Source organism: Schistocerca piceifrons, chromosome 8 (assembly GCF_021461385.2).
Source record: "Schistocerca piceifrons isolate TAMUIC-IGC-003096 chromosome 8, iqSchPice1.1, whole genome shotgun sequence".
Lineage (NCBI taxonomy): Eukaryota > Metazoa > Arthropoda > Insecta > Orthoptera > Acrididae > Schistocerca > Schistocerca piceifrons.
In genome coordinates this window covers 336138351-336156649 of record NC_060145.1, presented here as the reverse complement: position 1 = coordinate 336156649, position 18299 = coordinate 336138351, and the positions used below count along the sequence as shown (strand labels likewise).

Here is an 18299-nt window from a genome sequence, read left to right as displayed (position 1 = left end):
AAATGCCCACTTCACTGCAATTTGCGACTCACTTTTCACAAACTTAAGAACGCAGAAAACCTTGTGCTCCATAGTCGCCATCTCACTCACAGCTAACAGGGAAATGGAATGACGGCCCTATTGTCACGTGAACTCTTCTGGCCACTTCTGAAACCATCACTGCCTGCCTGCCAAAACCTTTGAAATTTCCTCTTTTCATTGGTATAAAGCTTGTTCATTTTGGATTTGTACTTGAATACATACGAATTGTGGAAATTGGTCCATCATTTAGAATAACCCAGTATTTTCAAGTTCCATCACTTACTGCCCAAAATAAAGTTTTTTATTACAGAAGAGTAGCATTGCTCTTAAACTTTACAACTGATAGTGAGTGTACATCAGAAAGTTGCATGACAAACATATATTTAAAGCAGAATTTAAAATATTATATATATATATTTATCTCGATAAGTGAATATGTTGACCCAGAACATTTTTGTTATGATGTTTGCATTAACCCAAAACACAAAATATTGTCTTTTGCCCTTAACATTTTAATTATATTTACATAGCTAATGGACAGCTGTTTGATACAATACTTTGAATCATTGTTCTGTATAAAAGGATTTTCTGGCTGAGAAGGATAAGAGTAAAGGCCTACAAAGAACTTAACTATGATTTTTAATAACATAAGCTTATATAAATTTGTATGATTCTGTTTTATCTGTGTGCTTTATTTTATGTATTGTGTGTTACTTTATGTATATATTTGTATGTTTCATTTCCTTGTAATGATTTCACATAAAATTTACATATGTATTTTGAGAACATTCATACAATATTTATTATTTACAGATGGGTAAATAAATAAGTGGTCATTGAAATTTCTTCAGTAAAACACCGATTTTTTCAGATATTCAACTCAGTTACTTTCATAGCTCAGTTATGATACTGTGTCACAGTGAAACACCCTATTTCTATGTCACTGCCCTTGACGGAGTTGGGGGAGGGGGAGACTATTACTGGATGTGCAGCATCTCCTCACAGGGGGCACTGATTAATAATTAGGTGAAAAGGGGGAGGGGGGGTGAAGAATGTTAGTTACTATCACATGGTTCAGGAGACACCGATGTACGAGGGTTGAATGAAAAGTAATGCCTCCACCTCCATTAATTGGGTTTGGGTGGGAACATTGTAATAAATCAAATGCAGACATAATCCTTCGAATGTGATCTTTAATGACCAATATTCACTTTTCCACATAATCACCAGCCAATTGTATACATTTCTGCCAATGACAAACAAGTTTTCTGAAGCCATCAAGGAAGAAGCCAACACTCTGTTTCTGCAACCACAGTCTCACAGTTCTCTCAGCATCTTCATCAGAAGTATAATGATGTTCCTGCAGATTGTCTTTAATTATCGGGAAAGGTTTCGCCTTCATTCTTGTAACGTGAGAGGAGTTCCTGGCAAATTTCAAGTCTGTGTGCATTCATTTCAGGAGTCAGCATCCGGGATACCCATCGTGCACACATCTTCCAAAAGCCAAGCAAAGCAATAACGTGACTCACACGTTCTTGTGAAATATCAATTGTGCTTTCAGTTTCTCTCTGAATGATAAAACGGTCATCCTGAATCAATCTGTCAACATTTTGCTTGTGAAACTCGGAGGTTGCGGTCATGAGACATCTAACTCTTTGTTTGTCATGCGGATCAGTTGGTCCGCCTCAACATCTTTAAATATACTCACCCAACGACGCACAGTAATCATATCAATGCAATCACCATAAACTGCTTTCATTTTTTAATGAATGTCCTTTGGTGTGACGCCTTCTGCTGTCAGGAATTCAGTAAACTGCATGTTGCTGAAATTGCATTGACCGACCGTCTGTGCAGGGTTCCATACTTTACACTGTAACAACACAACCATTCAATGCTAAGGCTTCCTGCCAACTGGAGCTGTAGAGAATAGGTTAAGCAACAAGCCAGTACCTTCCGCATACCAATGCTGCCAACTGTTGAAGAGTTACGAAGGTGGAGACATTACTTTTCAGTCAACCCTCGTAAATACTGCTGTTGGAAAAATTTTGGAAACTTTGTAAATCTCCAACAAGGTTTTAAAAGTTTCCATTAAAAAAATATGATATCCACACATAACAAACATAAACTGGAAGTCACTTGCTGTAGATCTTCTTAAGTGTCGTAAATTCTGCAAATTTTATATTATGGATGATAGCAGACTTGGGAGTTGAAAATGTCAGAAAGTTGACTTACTTTTCCTATTTTAATTTATTAATGTCTAATGGTGTCATTTTCTGGGGCGCTTATTCATTGAGAAAGAAAATGTTTCTTGCATGGAAGCATGTAATAATGGTGATATGTGGTGAGGGACCCAGACAGTAGCCTCACAGTACATCCTTTAGAAGTTTTTTAAAGAACTGTTTGCAATTCAGAAACAACAGTAACATTCGTAAATATAATAAAGGCAAAATGACTTACTGTATTTGTCACTCAGCCTTTATGTGACACAGAAAAAATGAGATATTCAGTTATAAAATCTTTGACCACTGATATAAAATGTGAAGGGTTTCACAGTAAGTTCAAACACTACCTGAAATCACTTCTGTTTAAAACACATTGTACTCTAATAGAGGAATTTATGAATGTGCAGCAATTTAAAAATTTAAGTTTGCTTAAGATTAATGCAAAAGGGTCATGTTTTTCACTGAAAAAGTGTATTTCATGATGGGTGGTTAAAAAATATTATCATCTTGAAAAAATCTAGCTGTTATCATGAAACTCGATGATGACATTGGTATTCATCATTCAGTGTGACACATTTTTCCCGTTGATGGGTGACTGGGCAGAGACCTTGGTTGCAGAAGCCTGTATTTTGGCTGCTAAGGAAAAGTTCCACATCAAAATTCACCTTGTTGTCATTGTGTAAGTGATAGCCATGCAATGCTGAAAACTGAGGAAAGAAAAAGGTGTCACGTAATGCAGTGTCAGGAGATGATTGGTAAAGGTGGATGAAGGAGCGGGTGAGTTTAATAGGCCAAAAAAAAAGCAGCATATGCAACTGGAGTGTCCCGTGTGGAATGAATTGGGACATTATCATAGAGTAGAAACACCTCCTGGACAGCTTTCCATAATTCTTTGTCTTGATAATCTCCTGCAACCTCATCAGGGGATTTTGATTGTATGGTCCTGTGACAGTTTGCCCTCTTACAAGCATAATCTGTTAGCTCTGAACCATAGCAATACCAAAAAACACTCAGCATAAAACCTATGACGGTTGGGTCTTTGCCTGTTTCAGTATTGGTGAATCTATGTTTTCACTGCTTGCTTTGATCCTTTGCCTTGGGGTCATACTTATATATGCAGGATGATCAGGCTGCTAAAGATGTCATATAAATTCACCGGACACAGCTGGAACAATTGTGCTGCTGTTTTGTTTTGGCGAACATTTTCAAAAATGTATGAGCAGTTGTGAACCGAGTGAGCAGCTATCTCTGCCATTTTATAGTTGCTGAAAACCAATTCATGATTGCTTCACACATTTTCTGCTACCACCTCGATTACAGTATGCTGGTCTTCAAGCACTAGGACATCAACCTCCTTTGGGATTATTGATTCTTCACAGAGATAGTCTGGCACTGCATTGCTAGTTATTCAGAGTTGTTTCATCACACGGGAAGTATCTACACCACCTAACCACTCCGTCATTTGATAATATATTGTTGCTGTACACTTACACCAACGCAACATGGACTGTTGCAGCATTGTTTCCCTTATGCAGAAAATGAATGACTTAATGTTACTCAACTTTATCAATGGGTTGCACTTTGGCTTCTCTATTAATGTGCTGTGGTGTTGTGGTTCAGTGATTTAATAAATGTTTACTAGGCCTGCAGACATATACCTTCAAAAACACAAAAATTAATTATGTAAATTTAGTTTTGAGGTGGTAATTGAAACTTTACAACTGTTCCTTATAATTGTAAACTGATTTGTTCCACATCATTATGACAGATCACAATTATGATCTGTGGAACCAGTTTCAGTAAAGGTAGTGTGATCTTTTTGATGGTGCAGCTACACTGAACTGAAAGTGTGCAATATGCTGGCACATGACATTTGTAGTAACTGTTTCCTCATTCATATGATTGGAGTGTATAATATGCCACAGTTATGTTTATGTATATACATTTGAGAGGATGTTGATTCAAATCCCTGTCCAACCATGCAGATTTATATTTTCTGTAGTTTCCCTAAATTGCTTAAGGTGAAAGTGCCTGTTGGGGGAGAAACCAATTGTGTGAGGTGATGGGAACCCCATGCTGAAGGGGAGAAACCCAGGAGACGATGCAGGACTCTGAGGATGTGGGCTGAACATTGGCAGCAGACATAATAGAAGACCAAACCAAGGGTGATGCACCCATGGGGGACAAGATGTGGCCAGTGGAACTTATAGAGGGCGGAGTATTGTCAGCATCTGATCATGAAGGGTAGTTCATGAAGAGAACAAGTTGGAGGCATAGGAAGCACATGGATGGGGCCAGTGGAGGAGAATGTTGAATAGACCGGCAGTATGCAGACCAGTGACGAACAGGATGCCAGTTGTGCTGGCACCCGAAGAGGCACCAAGGACAGCGATGAATGTGCTGGTGGTGCTGAAACCTGAAGAGGTGTAAGGGTGCCAGTGACATTGGAACCTGAAGATGTGTTGGTACCAGGCCCGGCAGAGCCAGAGTGGTGCATATGGCACTGGAGCTGGCAGCGCCCATGGCACTGGACCGGGTGATACCACAAGAGTGGGTAGTGGGGGCCAGCGCTGATGGGACCAGCAGTGCCAGGACCGAAAGAGCCAGCACTAGTACAGGAGGGTGCCAGGGAAGAGGATGCTGGGCAAAGTTAGAGGAGATAGCACTGGAGGCAAGTATGCTAGAAGCAGAAAGGGCCACAGGTGACCAGGAGAGAAATTTAAAGAAGGAGGTGGTCCAATGTGGAAAGGGCTGCAGGCCATGAATCCAATGTAGTGTCAAACTCCAGAGGTGGTAGGGGCAGTATAGCTGAGTTCTGGGCAGAGGGAGTGTTGGAACAGGTGAGATGGCATCAAAGAAGCTGGATGGTAAGCAGGAAGTGGTGTGCATGATGCAGAAGCTGTGCTGTGCTGTCGGTTGCATGTGGGAGGAGTGTCACCAAACAGCAGAGTCAAGTGAGCAATGCCTTGGGTGAGGCCGTGCCGCTGCTGATCCCCTTACTGAACAAACTACAGGTGCTTGAGTTCTGGTGAGGAAGTATCCTGGTAGGGGGGGGGGGGGGGAGGGTGGTAAATAAATGAGACCAATGAGCTGAGGCTGGCAGGGTCCATCTGACAAAACAGTGGAGCACGTAACATCCAAAACTGCAACGTCACAAGATGAGTGCAATTAACGAAAAATTGCAGGAAAGGAGAATTGAATAGCTTGAAAGAAACGAGTACCACCCAGTTGGGACACAACAGACAGAGAAACTAATGAGCTACAGTGCTGCAGAACACAAGGGAAGACACAAAAAAGCATAGTAGCCAAAAGTAAACAGCCAACAATAATCGTTGGAGTCCTGAATGTTTGGTAGAATCACAAGAATGGGTACATGAACGCAGAGAAAAAAACTACCTGGTGGGGCACAAGACACTGGGGACAAAGTGCCAGAAGCAAAATAAGTCGCCGTTGAGATGAATGTGGCACAGGAGAAATAAATGTTTACTTCACCATCACTTTAGTACCCTGTTGTATGAAGTTGCACACTACAAGAAGAGAGATGTGTCTAGGTAGTCAACACCAATAGAACTTTATTACTTACACAGAGAATACACAGTAACGTAGGTTCTGAATAGCAACTGAACAGGTTTTGAATGGTTACGTCTGAAAGATTGCCCTGATCTGATGAGAAATTCGACTACTCAGTTCCAGTTCCTGAAGGTACAGTTTGTGAGTACACAGTGTGTCACAGTAGGGAAACACTGCCATAGACAGAGACCATATCAGCCACACTATCAATATCTTTGTTTTGACTGACAAACATTGCACTCTGATGACTAGAAGTCGTTGAAGATCAATGTTGAACTCGCAAAATGAAATTGGATCTCTCACACTCACAAACTAACTGGTGAGATGGTGCGTGGTGTCTTCTAAAACCGTCCAGCAGAGGAACACTGGGAAGTTGTGCTGGCATCACATGGCTTATGAAAGCGGGCTAGTGCAGGCAACCGTGGCACAATGTTGGCTCCACAGCAGCTACTGCAGGCAAGATGAACCACATTTGGGTTGTAGGTGTCGCAACAGGGTGGCAATGCATGGCACTCTGTTGTGTGGCTATTCGGTGGATCATAAGGTGCCAGCCAAGGTGCCACAAATTTCTTTCCTACAGAGAAGGTGGCAGAGTCATCTCACCGTGTAGTCAGCAGCTGTGATGTATGCAACACCTGAGAGTGTGGCAGTTCCTTTGAAAGGGCATGCACAGTTTCTCTTCGTGTCCTTCCACAATCTGCTCTTGTGCTCAGGAGTAGAGTTCTCAAAGTAACCTACAGGAAGCAAGTCCACAGGCTTTTGTAGCTGGAGTTGGTTTAAAAAAAAAATCTTCTGGTAAATGAAGGTCACCTCATTGCCCTGATGAAGGCAACCACCTACCATAACCAAAACATTGCTACATCATTTTACAAGATGCACTCTACTGACCAGAAAATTTTTATTGTACTGCACAGGAAACTGCATTTTTATGTCATTTCAGAGAAAACATGTTTTCTGCCATACTAATATCATTTTACTTCCAATGCAGGTTTTAAATAAAAGGGAAAACTGTTGTGGGCTGAATGAAGCTGATGTTCGTGCTCTAATTTCTGATGTGAAGAGTGCAATACAATACCTTCACACCATGAAGATTACACACCGAGATTTGAAACCGGAGAATATCGTACTTCAACAAAAGGAAAAAAAGGTATGCAGATGAACTGGAAAAAAATCTTAATATGTTTTATTCGAAGATGGTTAGAATTGTGAAAATTTGTGAAAAGTTTGTCTTAAATAATAAAAATTCACACACACACACACACACACACACACACACACACACACACACACATATTCATATTCGAATGTACTTTTTGTCTCAGGAAGTAAAGATGTTACAGGTAAAATTTCATATGCGCCTGAGACTTTAAACATCAGGAAGCAGCCCTAACACAATACCAAATTTCAAAACTTTCTGTACACTCTTCTTGACACTGCCAAAACGACAGGACAAGTTATCAGCAACATGTAGAGATGTCCTGTAGTCTGCATATAAAGTAAATCTAATTAAAATGTCACACCACAGCCTCTACAAGCAGCCAAGTCCTTACTCCGGAGACTGTGCCATGAGACAATTTTGCATTTCTAACCTTTTAAAGTTACTTTTTTTTACCATCTGAGCAGCTAACATTGTGCTCCCCAAAGATAGGCCATTGGTTTGATGAAACTTGTTATATTGTGCCTCTGATGATTTCATTTCTCTTCAATTCATGCTTTCTGTGTTCAGCAGGTTATAATGTAAAGTGATGGGGCAGTTTACCACAGTGCAACTTCTCCATCATTGCCCAAGATTCTCCTCTGACTTTGTTTCCAGTGATGGAGCACTTATTTATCTTATTACTGTGAAATGAGAAGGATGTCCTGCATGTATTCAATAATTTTCTCTCTTACATACTTCTTTCTTGTAGTGTTTACTGCGCTCGTGTAGTTGGAGCAGATGAGATACTTATTCCTCTTACAAGTCCTCTTCTGCTTCATTACATGGAATAACATGTGTAGCACAGTGTCGTAGGTAATAAATTCGACTGGAAGGCGGACCCCAAAGGCACAACCAGAAAATATTATGAAGCAATTGTAGCACCTAATGAATATGCATATGTGAACTCAATAGTAAAACTACACTTTTCATTTATAACAGAGAAATATTGTTTGCTTAAAACTCAGGCAAGGAGGTTGAGGAAACACTGGTGACATTCTTTGCTTCTGTTAACATGTTGATGAACAGCCAAACCTCGTATAGGTAACACACTGGAAAACTAGAGCACAGTGTTCTGTATCATAGCGTTCCCTTATACTAACATTCGAGCCACATCTGCAAACATTCATTGCAGTCCTGTTACTGAGAGGCATGACCACCTGTAAAAGCTGATAAGCCATGTATTAGATTTTCTACAACTGCTGCACATTTTTTTCATTTGACTTTAGTAACCTGTTTGAGTGATCACTGCCAAACTATGGCCAAATGGCTAGTTTAATCACCCAGTTGGTAGAGCATGCCGTTTACTACATGTTAAAATTTAATAGCTTTTTCACAGCCTGTGCTAGTGAAGATAATACAAAAGCTCTGTTATGGTAGCAGTGAAGCTGCAGGTATCATTGGACATCGCTTATTTTCACTCCCAAATTTCCTTACTGGTGAATCACTGTTATATTAAACTCCAGTAAAAAGTAAAACTGCTCTCAACCCAAAGGGTGGTATGAAATTCTACTTTGTTAGGCATGACCCAGTTGTAGTTGTGTCCTTGCCTTTCCTTGACTTTTGGGTGACCTACGTTTTTTGCCAGAACTTAGAACCACTGCGCAACTGTGCATTTTTCACTTTAACAGATAACTGCCAGATATGAAAGAAGCTATAAGTGACAGAAAAAAAGTATATCAACTGAGTATTGAGCCCCAAACCTGTATATTTGCAGACCATTCAATCACTGAGCCACATTAATTTCATTAACAAATCTGAAATTTCAGGCGGAGCTATTTACTGTGAAAACCCCATATGATGATCTGCAGCCTGATGTTAGTTTATGTTTCAGATCTACTGTTCTACTATGAACAACACAGCTTTACATCAGCAACTAAATGCAAGATTTGATTTCATGATTTACTAAAAATCAATAATAGCAGTGGTATGAACAACACATACCAAAACAAGTGTGTATTGGAGTAGTAAGCAGAAAGTAACAGCTGTAATGCATAAATTTATAAGAAATAGATGGAGTTTTTGCGCAATTGGTTATGGAGGATTATATTGTGAGTCATCAATTGTCATATACAGTGATTAAACTGTGGAAATTTATCATATTTTTTTAAAGAGATTACACAGCAAAATATGTGTTGATTTTAATGGAAGAATTGCTTGGGCATAGTTAATAATAATTGGAACTGGGAATCACATGCCAAACCTAAAATCAGAGGTTAGCATAAGCAACCTAAGAAAATCCAGGGTGTACATAAAGTCCAGGAACACTTTCTATTATTTATTTCACAAGAACCAAACATTGCACAGATATCATACATCTGTCATTTTGAAGAGAAACCCTGAAAGTTTTTGTATCATGTATACCGCCACAGCGTAGTTTGGTAATTTGCTGATAGTCAGCACTAGTCGCAAACATGGTGAGTTCAGGTGCGGAGCGAGATTTCTGTGTGTTGGAGTTCGACAAAAACAAGTGTGCTACAGCTGTTCAATGGATGTTTAGAACCAAGTACGTTAAGAAGCCACCAACAAAGAAGGCCATTTACCACTGGCACAACAAATTCGTTATGACGGGTACAAATTCGTTATGACGGGTTGCTTGTGCCTGGCAAAGAGAAGCGGACGTCCCAGAGTGAGCGAAGTGAATGTGGCACGCATACAGGACACATTCATAAGGAGTCCAAAGAAATCAGTGCATTGCGTATCCCATGAACTCCAAGTGGCTCCAATGGCAGTGTGGAAAATCCTGCGACAGAAGCTGTCTATGAAACCATTCGAGCTAGTGCAGAAGTCAGTGATGAAGACAAAGACAAGCGTTTTGAGTTTTGTTCACAGTTGCAACAATTGAATGAGGATGGAGATGGCATTGTTGATCACTTAATTTTTAGCGACTAAGCCTTTTTTTTCACACTAATGGGAAAGTGAACAGGCATAATTTCGAAGCTTGGGTACAAAGCATCCACATGAATGCATTGAATTTGACCATGATTCCCCAAAGGGAAATGTTTTTTGTGCCTTGTCACATCGAAAACTGTACAGACCATTCTCCTTCACTGAGAGCACCGTCACTGGATATTCCTACATGGACATGTTGCAATGGATGATGCCTCAAATGCAATCAGACTCTCTGTTCATCTTCCAGCAGGATGGGGCAACACCCCATTTTCGTCGTGAAGTTCGTGGGTACCTGAACACGGAGCTGCCACATCGATGGATCAACCGTGCTACAGAAGGGGACAACTGTTTCATGAAATGGCCACCCAATCACCACATCTCACTCCATGTGACTTTCTTCAGTGGGGACACATTAAAGATCTGGTGTATGTACCACCTCTACCACATGATGTAGAAGAGCTCTGGGAGAGAATACGGGAAGCGACTGCCACAGTCGACGATGCCATGCTGGGATGGGTATGGCAAGAATTCTATTACTGTTTTGACGTCTGCCGAGTCACTCATGGTTCGCATGTCAAATGTTCGTAAAAATACTTTCAGAGTGTCTCTTCAAAATGCAATATGTATGATATCTGTACAGTGTTTAGTTCTTATGCAATAGATCATTGAAAGTGTTCCCAGACTTAATGTAACCCTGTACACAAATAAAAAAAAAAAAAGTTTTGCATCACTGCGGTTCCCAGAACTCCTGAAGATAGACGTTGACTGTGAATATTATATCACAGACACAGTCCCTTTGACTGTACAGAAATGTCACTAAACCCACCCACAGATGTAATCAACCATGCATGAGCAGCGCCTATTAGATGGAGGGGGTCCAACAGCCGATCAGTTCCAGTCATTCCACCAGGGAGGAGGTACTCAGCTCGTGTTGCCTGTAGTTCAACCGTGCCTAGATGGTCAGTACCGCGGTTTGATCATGTCCGCATTGTTACTTTGTGCCATGAAGGGCTCGCAACAAGGGAAGTGTCCAGGCGTCTCAGAGTGAACCAAAGCGATGTTGTTCAGACAAGGAGGAGATACAGAGAGAGAGGAACTGTTGATGACATGCCTTGCTCAGGCCGCCCAAGGGTTACTACTGCAGTGGATGGCTGGTACCTACGGATTATGGCTTTGAGAAACCCTGACAGCAATGGCACCATATTGAATGGTGCTTTTCATGCAGCCACAGGGCATTGTCATGACTCAAACTGTGCGCAATAGGCTGCATGATGTGCAACTTCACTCCCATCGTCCGTGGGTAGGTCCATCTTTGCAACTACGACACCATGCAGCGTGGTACAGATGGGCCCAACAACATGCTGCATGGACCACTCAGGATTGGCATCATATTCTCTTAACTGATGAGTGTCATATTTGCCTTCAACCAGACAATTGTCGGAGAGTATAAGTTCCAGAACTCTCAGAACCAAGGTGATGCAAAACTTTTTTTTGATGTGTGTATAATACTCAGTACTTTTTAAAATGTCAGTTCCAATAAAATTTAACAGGAGGCAACTCAGTCAGGCTGAATGCCTTAGACACACTGTCCAGTGAATGTAGCAAGGTAGAGGTTCCCTGATACTTTGGGGTGGCATTATGTGGGGCCGACATAGGCACCTGGTGGTCATGGAAGGCACCGTAAAGGCTGTACAAAACGTGAATGCCATTCTTCGACCGATAGTGCAACAATATCGGCAGCATATTGGCGAGGCATTTGTCTTCATGGATGACAATTCATGCACACCTTGTGAATGAATGACTTCCTTCAGGATAACATCACTCGACTAAAGTGGCCAGCATGTTCTTGAGACATGAACACTATCAAACATGCCTGGGATAGATTGAAAAGGGCTGTTTATGGATGGCATGACCCACCAACCACTCTGAGGGATCTGCGCTGAAGTGTCGTTGAGGAGAGGAACAATCTGGACCAACAGTGCCTTGATGAACTTGTGGATCGTATGCCACGATTAATACAGGCATGCATCAATGCAAGAGGATGTGCTACAGGGTATTAGGGGTACCAGTGTGTACAGCAATTTGGACCACCACCTCTGAAGGTCTTGCTGTATGGTGGTACAACACGCAACGTGTGGTTTTGATGAGTAATAAAAAGGGCAGAAATGATGTTTATGTTGATCTATATTCCAATTTTCTGTATAGGTTCCGGAGCTCTCAGAACCGAGGTGATGCAAAACTTTTTTTGATGTGTGTATAATACTCAGCACTTTTTTTAAATGTCAGTTCCAATAAAATTTAACAGATTGCTTAAGATGCTTTGGAAATATAGGGTGTCTCACGAAAGATGCTCAGGAGATGTCTGTGCATCACATGGCATGGCCAAAGGCCCCTGTCACTGCATCCGCTTGCCACCGCCGCATCCAAATCTTGGACTCTAATCTGCCAATTATCAGCTGTGTGTGCACTTCTCTGAGTTAAGCATAAACAATGTTGCCATCAGATTAACTTGAGCTTACCTTTACTTACTGTAGGTGCTCAGAGTGATGTCTCTCTGTGGTAACAGCAGCCTGACATGTGAACATATTTGTAAACACTCGACAAATTTTGGCTGCCGAAATCAGGAAAATGACTAGCCAAACCTTGTCTTCCAACTCTTTGAGTGTATGGGGCTTGGTTATATACACCTTGTCTTTTAACATCCCGCAAAGATAAAAATCACACAGATTTAGATCTGAGGAATGAGGAGGCCAGTCAACTTTTGTATTATCAAAAACACTCTGTATTGCTGTCATAAAAGCCTTAGCGATGTGTAGCCTTGCATTGTTCTGCATGAAATAACATTACAGCTTTTTGTTAGGTGTTAATTCTAAAAAAAAGAAACGGGGGGGGGGGGATGTATTGTTCACCTATCTGTTAGAGCATATTGTTTCATGAAAAAGATAGGTCCAGTAATTCGGCTTGCACTAATTGCACACCACACTCCTGTTTTCACATCAAGCAGAGATTTTTGGTGTAATTCATGTGGATTTTTGGAGTTCCTGTGTCAATTATTCTGAAAATTTACGTATCCTGAGAAGTATAGCCATGCTTCATCAGACTGTAACAGCCAATTACAATAACAGTGTCAAGCAACAGTATCTGAGTTCCTCAGTTGGTGCACTACCATTATAAGTATGGTTTCAATTTCAGTTTGTGCACAGCTCTGTGAGCAAATGCTATTGACACACCAGTCTGAAGTGCAAACAGCACAGAGATTTTCTCGGACTTCTTTCCATGGCTTCCTCTAGCTCACCTACTTTATTTTCAATTAAAACACTAGGTTCTCTAGGCCTTTGTTTGTGCAACACAGATCCATTCTCGTGAAATTTCTTCACTAATCTTTGCATCTACGAATCATTGGGAATGTGAATAGCAGGAAATTTTGCTATGAATTCAAGCTGACATTCCACATATGATTCTGTTTTTGCATAGTTCAGTACAAGAAACATTCATTGAGCCTTGGTGTATATCATACCAAAAGGAAACTCGACAGGAAACTTAAAACAAAACACCTGAACACTCAGTCGCACATTATAGATGACAACCGGGCCCAGCAACATCAAACAAGTGCAGAAAGTGCCGGACATGGCACAGTTACAGTAATGATATCCAGCAACAATATTTGAAGGAATTAAAGTGGACAAAAAAAAAAAAAAAAAAAAACCACCACCAGTACACTCAGTCACACAGTGTGGAGAGCAGGTGCAAACTTTTGGTGTCGAAGAACTGTGCATAGCGACAAGTGGCAGACACAGGGACAATAGACAGCCAACACACCTCGTGACCTGTGGATCCCTCCCTAGTGTCTTTTGTGACACACACGTCATATGAAAAGAGGCTAGTCTGGCTAACATTCAAGCCTGTCACAAATGGACTTTCCAATACACACTGTTACAGGTCTTTATAGAAACACCATTGGTGGTAGCAAACTTTGGAGTTGATAATATCAAAGAGTTGATTTACTTTTCCTATTTTTATTTACTAATGACGTGTGGCATAATATTCTAGGGCAAAACTTCTATGAGGAAGAAAATGTTTCTACATCTGCATCTGTACTCAACAAACCAGCACAAAGTGCATGCAAGAGGGTGCGTTTCATTGTACTAGTTACTAGGATTCAGACAAACCATTGACCATTCATGTTGTCCTTCTCTGTATACACCCAATATCTCCTGTTAATCGCCGGCCGGAGGGGCCATGCGGTTCTAGGTGCTACAGTCGCAGGTTCGAATCCTGCCTCGGGCATGGATGTGTGTGATGTCCTTAGGTTAGTTAGGTTTAATTAGTTCTAAGTTCTAGGTGACTGATGACCTCAGAAGTTAAGTCGCATAGTGCTCAGAGCCATTTTGAACCCTGTTAATCCTATATGGTATGGGTCCCATACACTTGAGCAATATCCTACAATGGGTCGCATGGGTGATTTGTTAGAAATCTCCTTAGTAGATTGATTGCACTTCCCCGGTATGAAGTCTACCACCTGCTTTACTCACAACTGAGCCTGTGTGATAAAGCCATTTCATATCCATACAAAGAATTACACGTAGGTTCTTTTGTGTGAGTTGAGCAGTTCCAGCAGTGATTCATTGACATTATAATCACAGCATTCTACAGTATTTTCATTTTGTGAAGTGCAGAATTTTACATTTCTGAACATTTAAAACAAGTTGCCAGTCTTCTCACCACTTTGAAATCCTATAAATATCTGACAGAATATTTATGCAGCTTCCTTCAGACAGTGCTTCATTATAGGTAACTCATCATTTGCAAAAAGCTCGATTTTACTATTAACGTTGTCTGCGAGGTTATTAATGTATAACATGAGCAGCGAGGGCCCAATACACTTCTCTGGGGCACACCCAAAGTTACTTCTACATCTGTTCCACAGAAATGTGTAGTAAGAATTTGTGTTGTCTGCTCTTGTAGACAACTGTGACATCACCGTAGAGACATTCTGATGGAGCATAAGTTTTTGTGTATCTGCATTTTCAAATGGTATTGTTTTTGAGTGTGCAAAGTATTATGGTCTGTTATGTGCTTGCTACTTTTCTAGCGAATATTGTTTTGCTTGACAAATGTTGAAACAATATTGGCCACTAAACTCTACATTTTGGCCATTGTATCTTGAAAAATGTTACTGTTTAATGCACTTGGGTATCAGTGCAAGCAGTAGGATATAATAAGTGTTGGTACTGTGATGGTAAGCTTAGAACATGTTCTGAGTATTGCATATGGGATTTGAAAAAATATGTTGCTAGGCCTATCTCTGAGGAATATATTGAAACCAAGCAGTAAATATCTCAATGGCTTGGAGATAAAATTCATAATTCCTTAGCATGTTATAGTAGTGTAGGTGGAAAGGTACAAATTAACTACTTAATTACTTTAACAGGCATAAACAGACACTTCTCTAAGTATAGTAAAATATCTCTCTCTCTCTCTCTCTCTCTCTCTCTCTCTCTCTCTCTCTCTCTGTGTGTGTGTGTGTGTGTGTGTGTGTGTGTGTGTGTGTGTGTGTGTGTGTTAAATGCGAAGTTTTGGTTCTTATTAATAGTGTATTACTGAGAATCTGTAAGCACATACTGACTATCTACTTTTATGTATTGGTTATCAAAGAAAGAAACTGTTGCTTGTGTGTGAGATTTGTGTTAAAAAAGTGCATTAACAACTTGAACAGTCATTTTTCGGAAACAGAAGAGTTGACTGGACAGTTAAAAGCGATGGAGAGAGATGTGTAATTAAATTATAATTTATTGCTGAAGTTGGTCTCTGCTTCTGTTCATCTTGGGGCAGATTTTATTTCCTAAAATGTGACACTTTAATTTAAAATACAACTTTATTATGGTTACTGAAAACTGGTCTGAATTCCGCTAACTGTGAGACTGAAACACAAGTGCAGGTTTTTAATTTATTAATGCAACTGCGAGTGAGCTAAGATTTCACAAATCAAATTTATTGAGCTCACAACACAGGTTATTGGTTTCTGGTGATCAACACGAGCTATTATGCAGCAGTAAATGATATGACTAGAGCCACATTGGTGGATAAAAATGCACCATAAATTTAATAAATTAATAAACTAACTGGCGAACAGCAGGCTGTTCACAGCTACAAATTATGATAAAATATTGTCACTCAGGGCTAGCTGACACACTGATGTATTGTCCTGCTCTTTGATTAGATATGGAATTCAAATAATGATTACACTAACTGCTGCGGCACACTGCAAAATTATGAGAGCCCAAACTGATCCCAAATAATCTGTGACTGCACCATAAACTAAGTCAAAGACTGCACAATATCCATCCTAGTTCACACAAAATGCAGCATATGTTCAGACACCTAAGTCACAGCTAAAACACTCCTCGAAACAATCATCTCTGACCTCACACTTACTAAGCTGCGACTGAAAGACAGACAGACCCCTACAGACAAACTATCACTTACGGACGTGTTATGAGGAACCTGGCTGCAGCCCTTGCAAAGCCTAGGTCACCCCCTCCAAGTACTAACCCCTTCTCTCATTCTTATCATCTCCCTCCCATGAAAAGTGGTCCCAGTGATGTCATGCAAGTCCTTCATGTGATCACTAATCCCTTCTCAAATTCTCAGCGTCTCCCTCCTGTGAAAAGTGCTCCCAGTGACATCACGCAAGTCCCTCATGTGATCAGCAATATTTACAACTTTTTATACATATATTTAATTGAAATTCTGCCCGTAAATCTGAGTTTAATTATTTGAAGTTTGAACTTTCTTTGGCGAAAATTGTTTATGGTCTTGGCATCTGTGTTATTTAGCTTACAATTGCAGATTTTGTCTCATCTTTTCATTGCTGTAGTCAAAATTTATGTATGTTTGGTAGAATTCAAACTGTGGGCCAAGCTATGTAAATTTAGCATCAAACAATAAAAATGATAAATAAAAAATAATAATCTTGTGATCTAAATTGTGTGTAGTTACTAGTACTTGCTTCCAACACATACTGTCATGCTGCCAGTGTATCTGTCTTTGTCTAAGTTAAGCTGAATTTCATTAATTTCCAATTAAATTGATTCATCTTAATTACTAGTGTTATGGATAACGTGATTATTTTAATTGATGTGTCTCATCAAAAGCAACAAGCTTATTGCTCAGCCTCTGTGGACATTATGTATAAATTATCAAGTCCACACATTGTAGCTAAACTTTTTTATCTATGTAACTTCTTTTCCATATAGCACTCAGGCGATATCTTTATTTCATTAGATGCATAATTAAACCATCTTTTGTATAATGCTTTGTGTGTCTCAGTACATAGTATAGTTTGCACTTCATGTGTGTAAATATGAACAGTACTTTTATACTCCGTAGCTGCAACAGCTTGCTAATGTCACGGGTTTGCTTAAAACCCACAAGTGCTTTGTCTGAAACTATGCGCACAGACTTTGTGATGACCAAGCGGGCCCACTGCTGTAAAGCTTCCAGCAAAGCACAATAGGTCCTCGACCAGTAGACAGAAAGAAGCATGGGGCATGCTCTTCCTCTTTTGTGCTGTTCAGGCATGTAATTCAAATACTGCTATCGGCTAAATTGCATTCCGATAGGCCTACACAGATATGCGTTTCAAGCTGTTATGGGTGCAGCTTTGTTTGTGAGAGATGAGGAAACTGAGGACCTCAAGAAACACTAAAGACAATGAAGTCTGATTCATAGAAAAAATGATTGCATATATGAAACAAGTTAAGGTTGAGGGCAATGCCGTCACACTAGAGCTGGTACTATGTATATTCAGAAAGGAAAAACATCTTAGATGGGGCACAGAAGATAACATCAAGACTAAGGGCTCTATCTCTGAAAGCATACAATTATTTGAGATGACAGAAGTAAACTTTGCCATACTGTTCAGAACTCCAAAAATAGATTAAGCTACTTCAGTGTACCTTGCAAATTTTAGAAGAGGCTGCAAACTTAATTGGTGCTACAACAGAATTAATTAAAACCTTCAAGCAGGTATAAGTTCTTACCTTCAGTGAAATAATTTTGAGAGTCTAATATGTTTGATTCATCTGATGCGAACTTGGTCTGTGTCAAAATCGTCAGGATGAAAATCTTCAGGTGGTGATAATCCTTGTCTTAATTGATACACGGAAGCAGTCAGTATATCATGACTTCGACATGATGATAACTTACAAGCTCACAGAATAAATAATAAAAGAAACAAAAGAAGCTGGACTCCACATTGTAGCTGTTGCTTGCTACGTGGGGCCAAAAAACTGACAGTATGGAAGTAACTTGTACAAAAAAAAAAGTTTTTCAAATCTTTGTGTACCCTGCGTGCTGTAACAGGAATTTAATGGTTTTACATGACATTGCGAAGGCCT

The 18299-nt window shown here is 40.1% G+C and overlaps 1 protein-coding gene across 7 annotated transcripts in view; it reads left to right on the top strand.

Annotated features, from left to right (window-relative positions):
* Positions 1-18299, top strand: part of LOC124711372 (inhibitor of nuclear factor kappa-B kinase subunit alpha) — a 183897-nt gene that overhangs the window by 23873 nt on the left and 141725 nt on the right. For all 7 annotated transcript variants that reach the window (XR_007005466.1, XM_047241418.1, XM_047241420.1 and 4 more), the window contains one exon: positions 6802-6960. Coding sequence is in view for 6 of the 7 variants with exons in the window: in XM_047241418.1 (XP_047097374.1) it covers positions 6802-6960 (159 nt within the window). In the remaining variant the exon portion in view is untranslated. The remainder of the gene's footprint in view (positions 1-6801; positions 6961-18299) is intronic.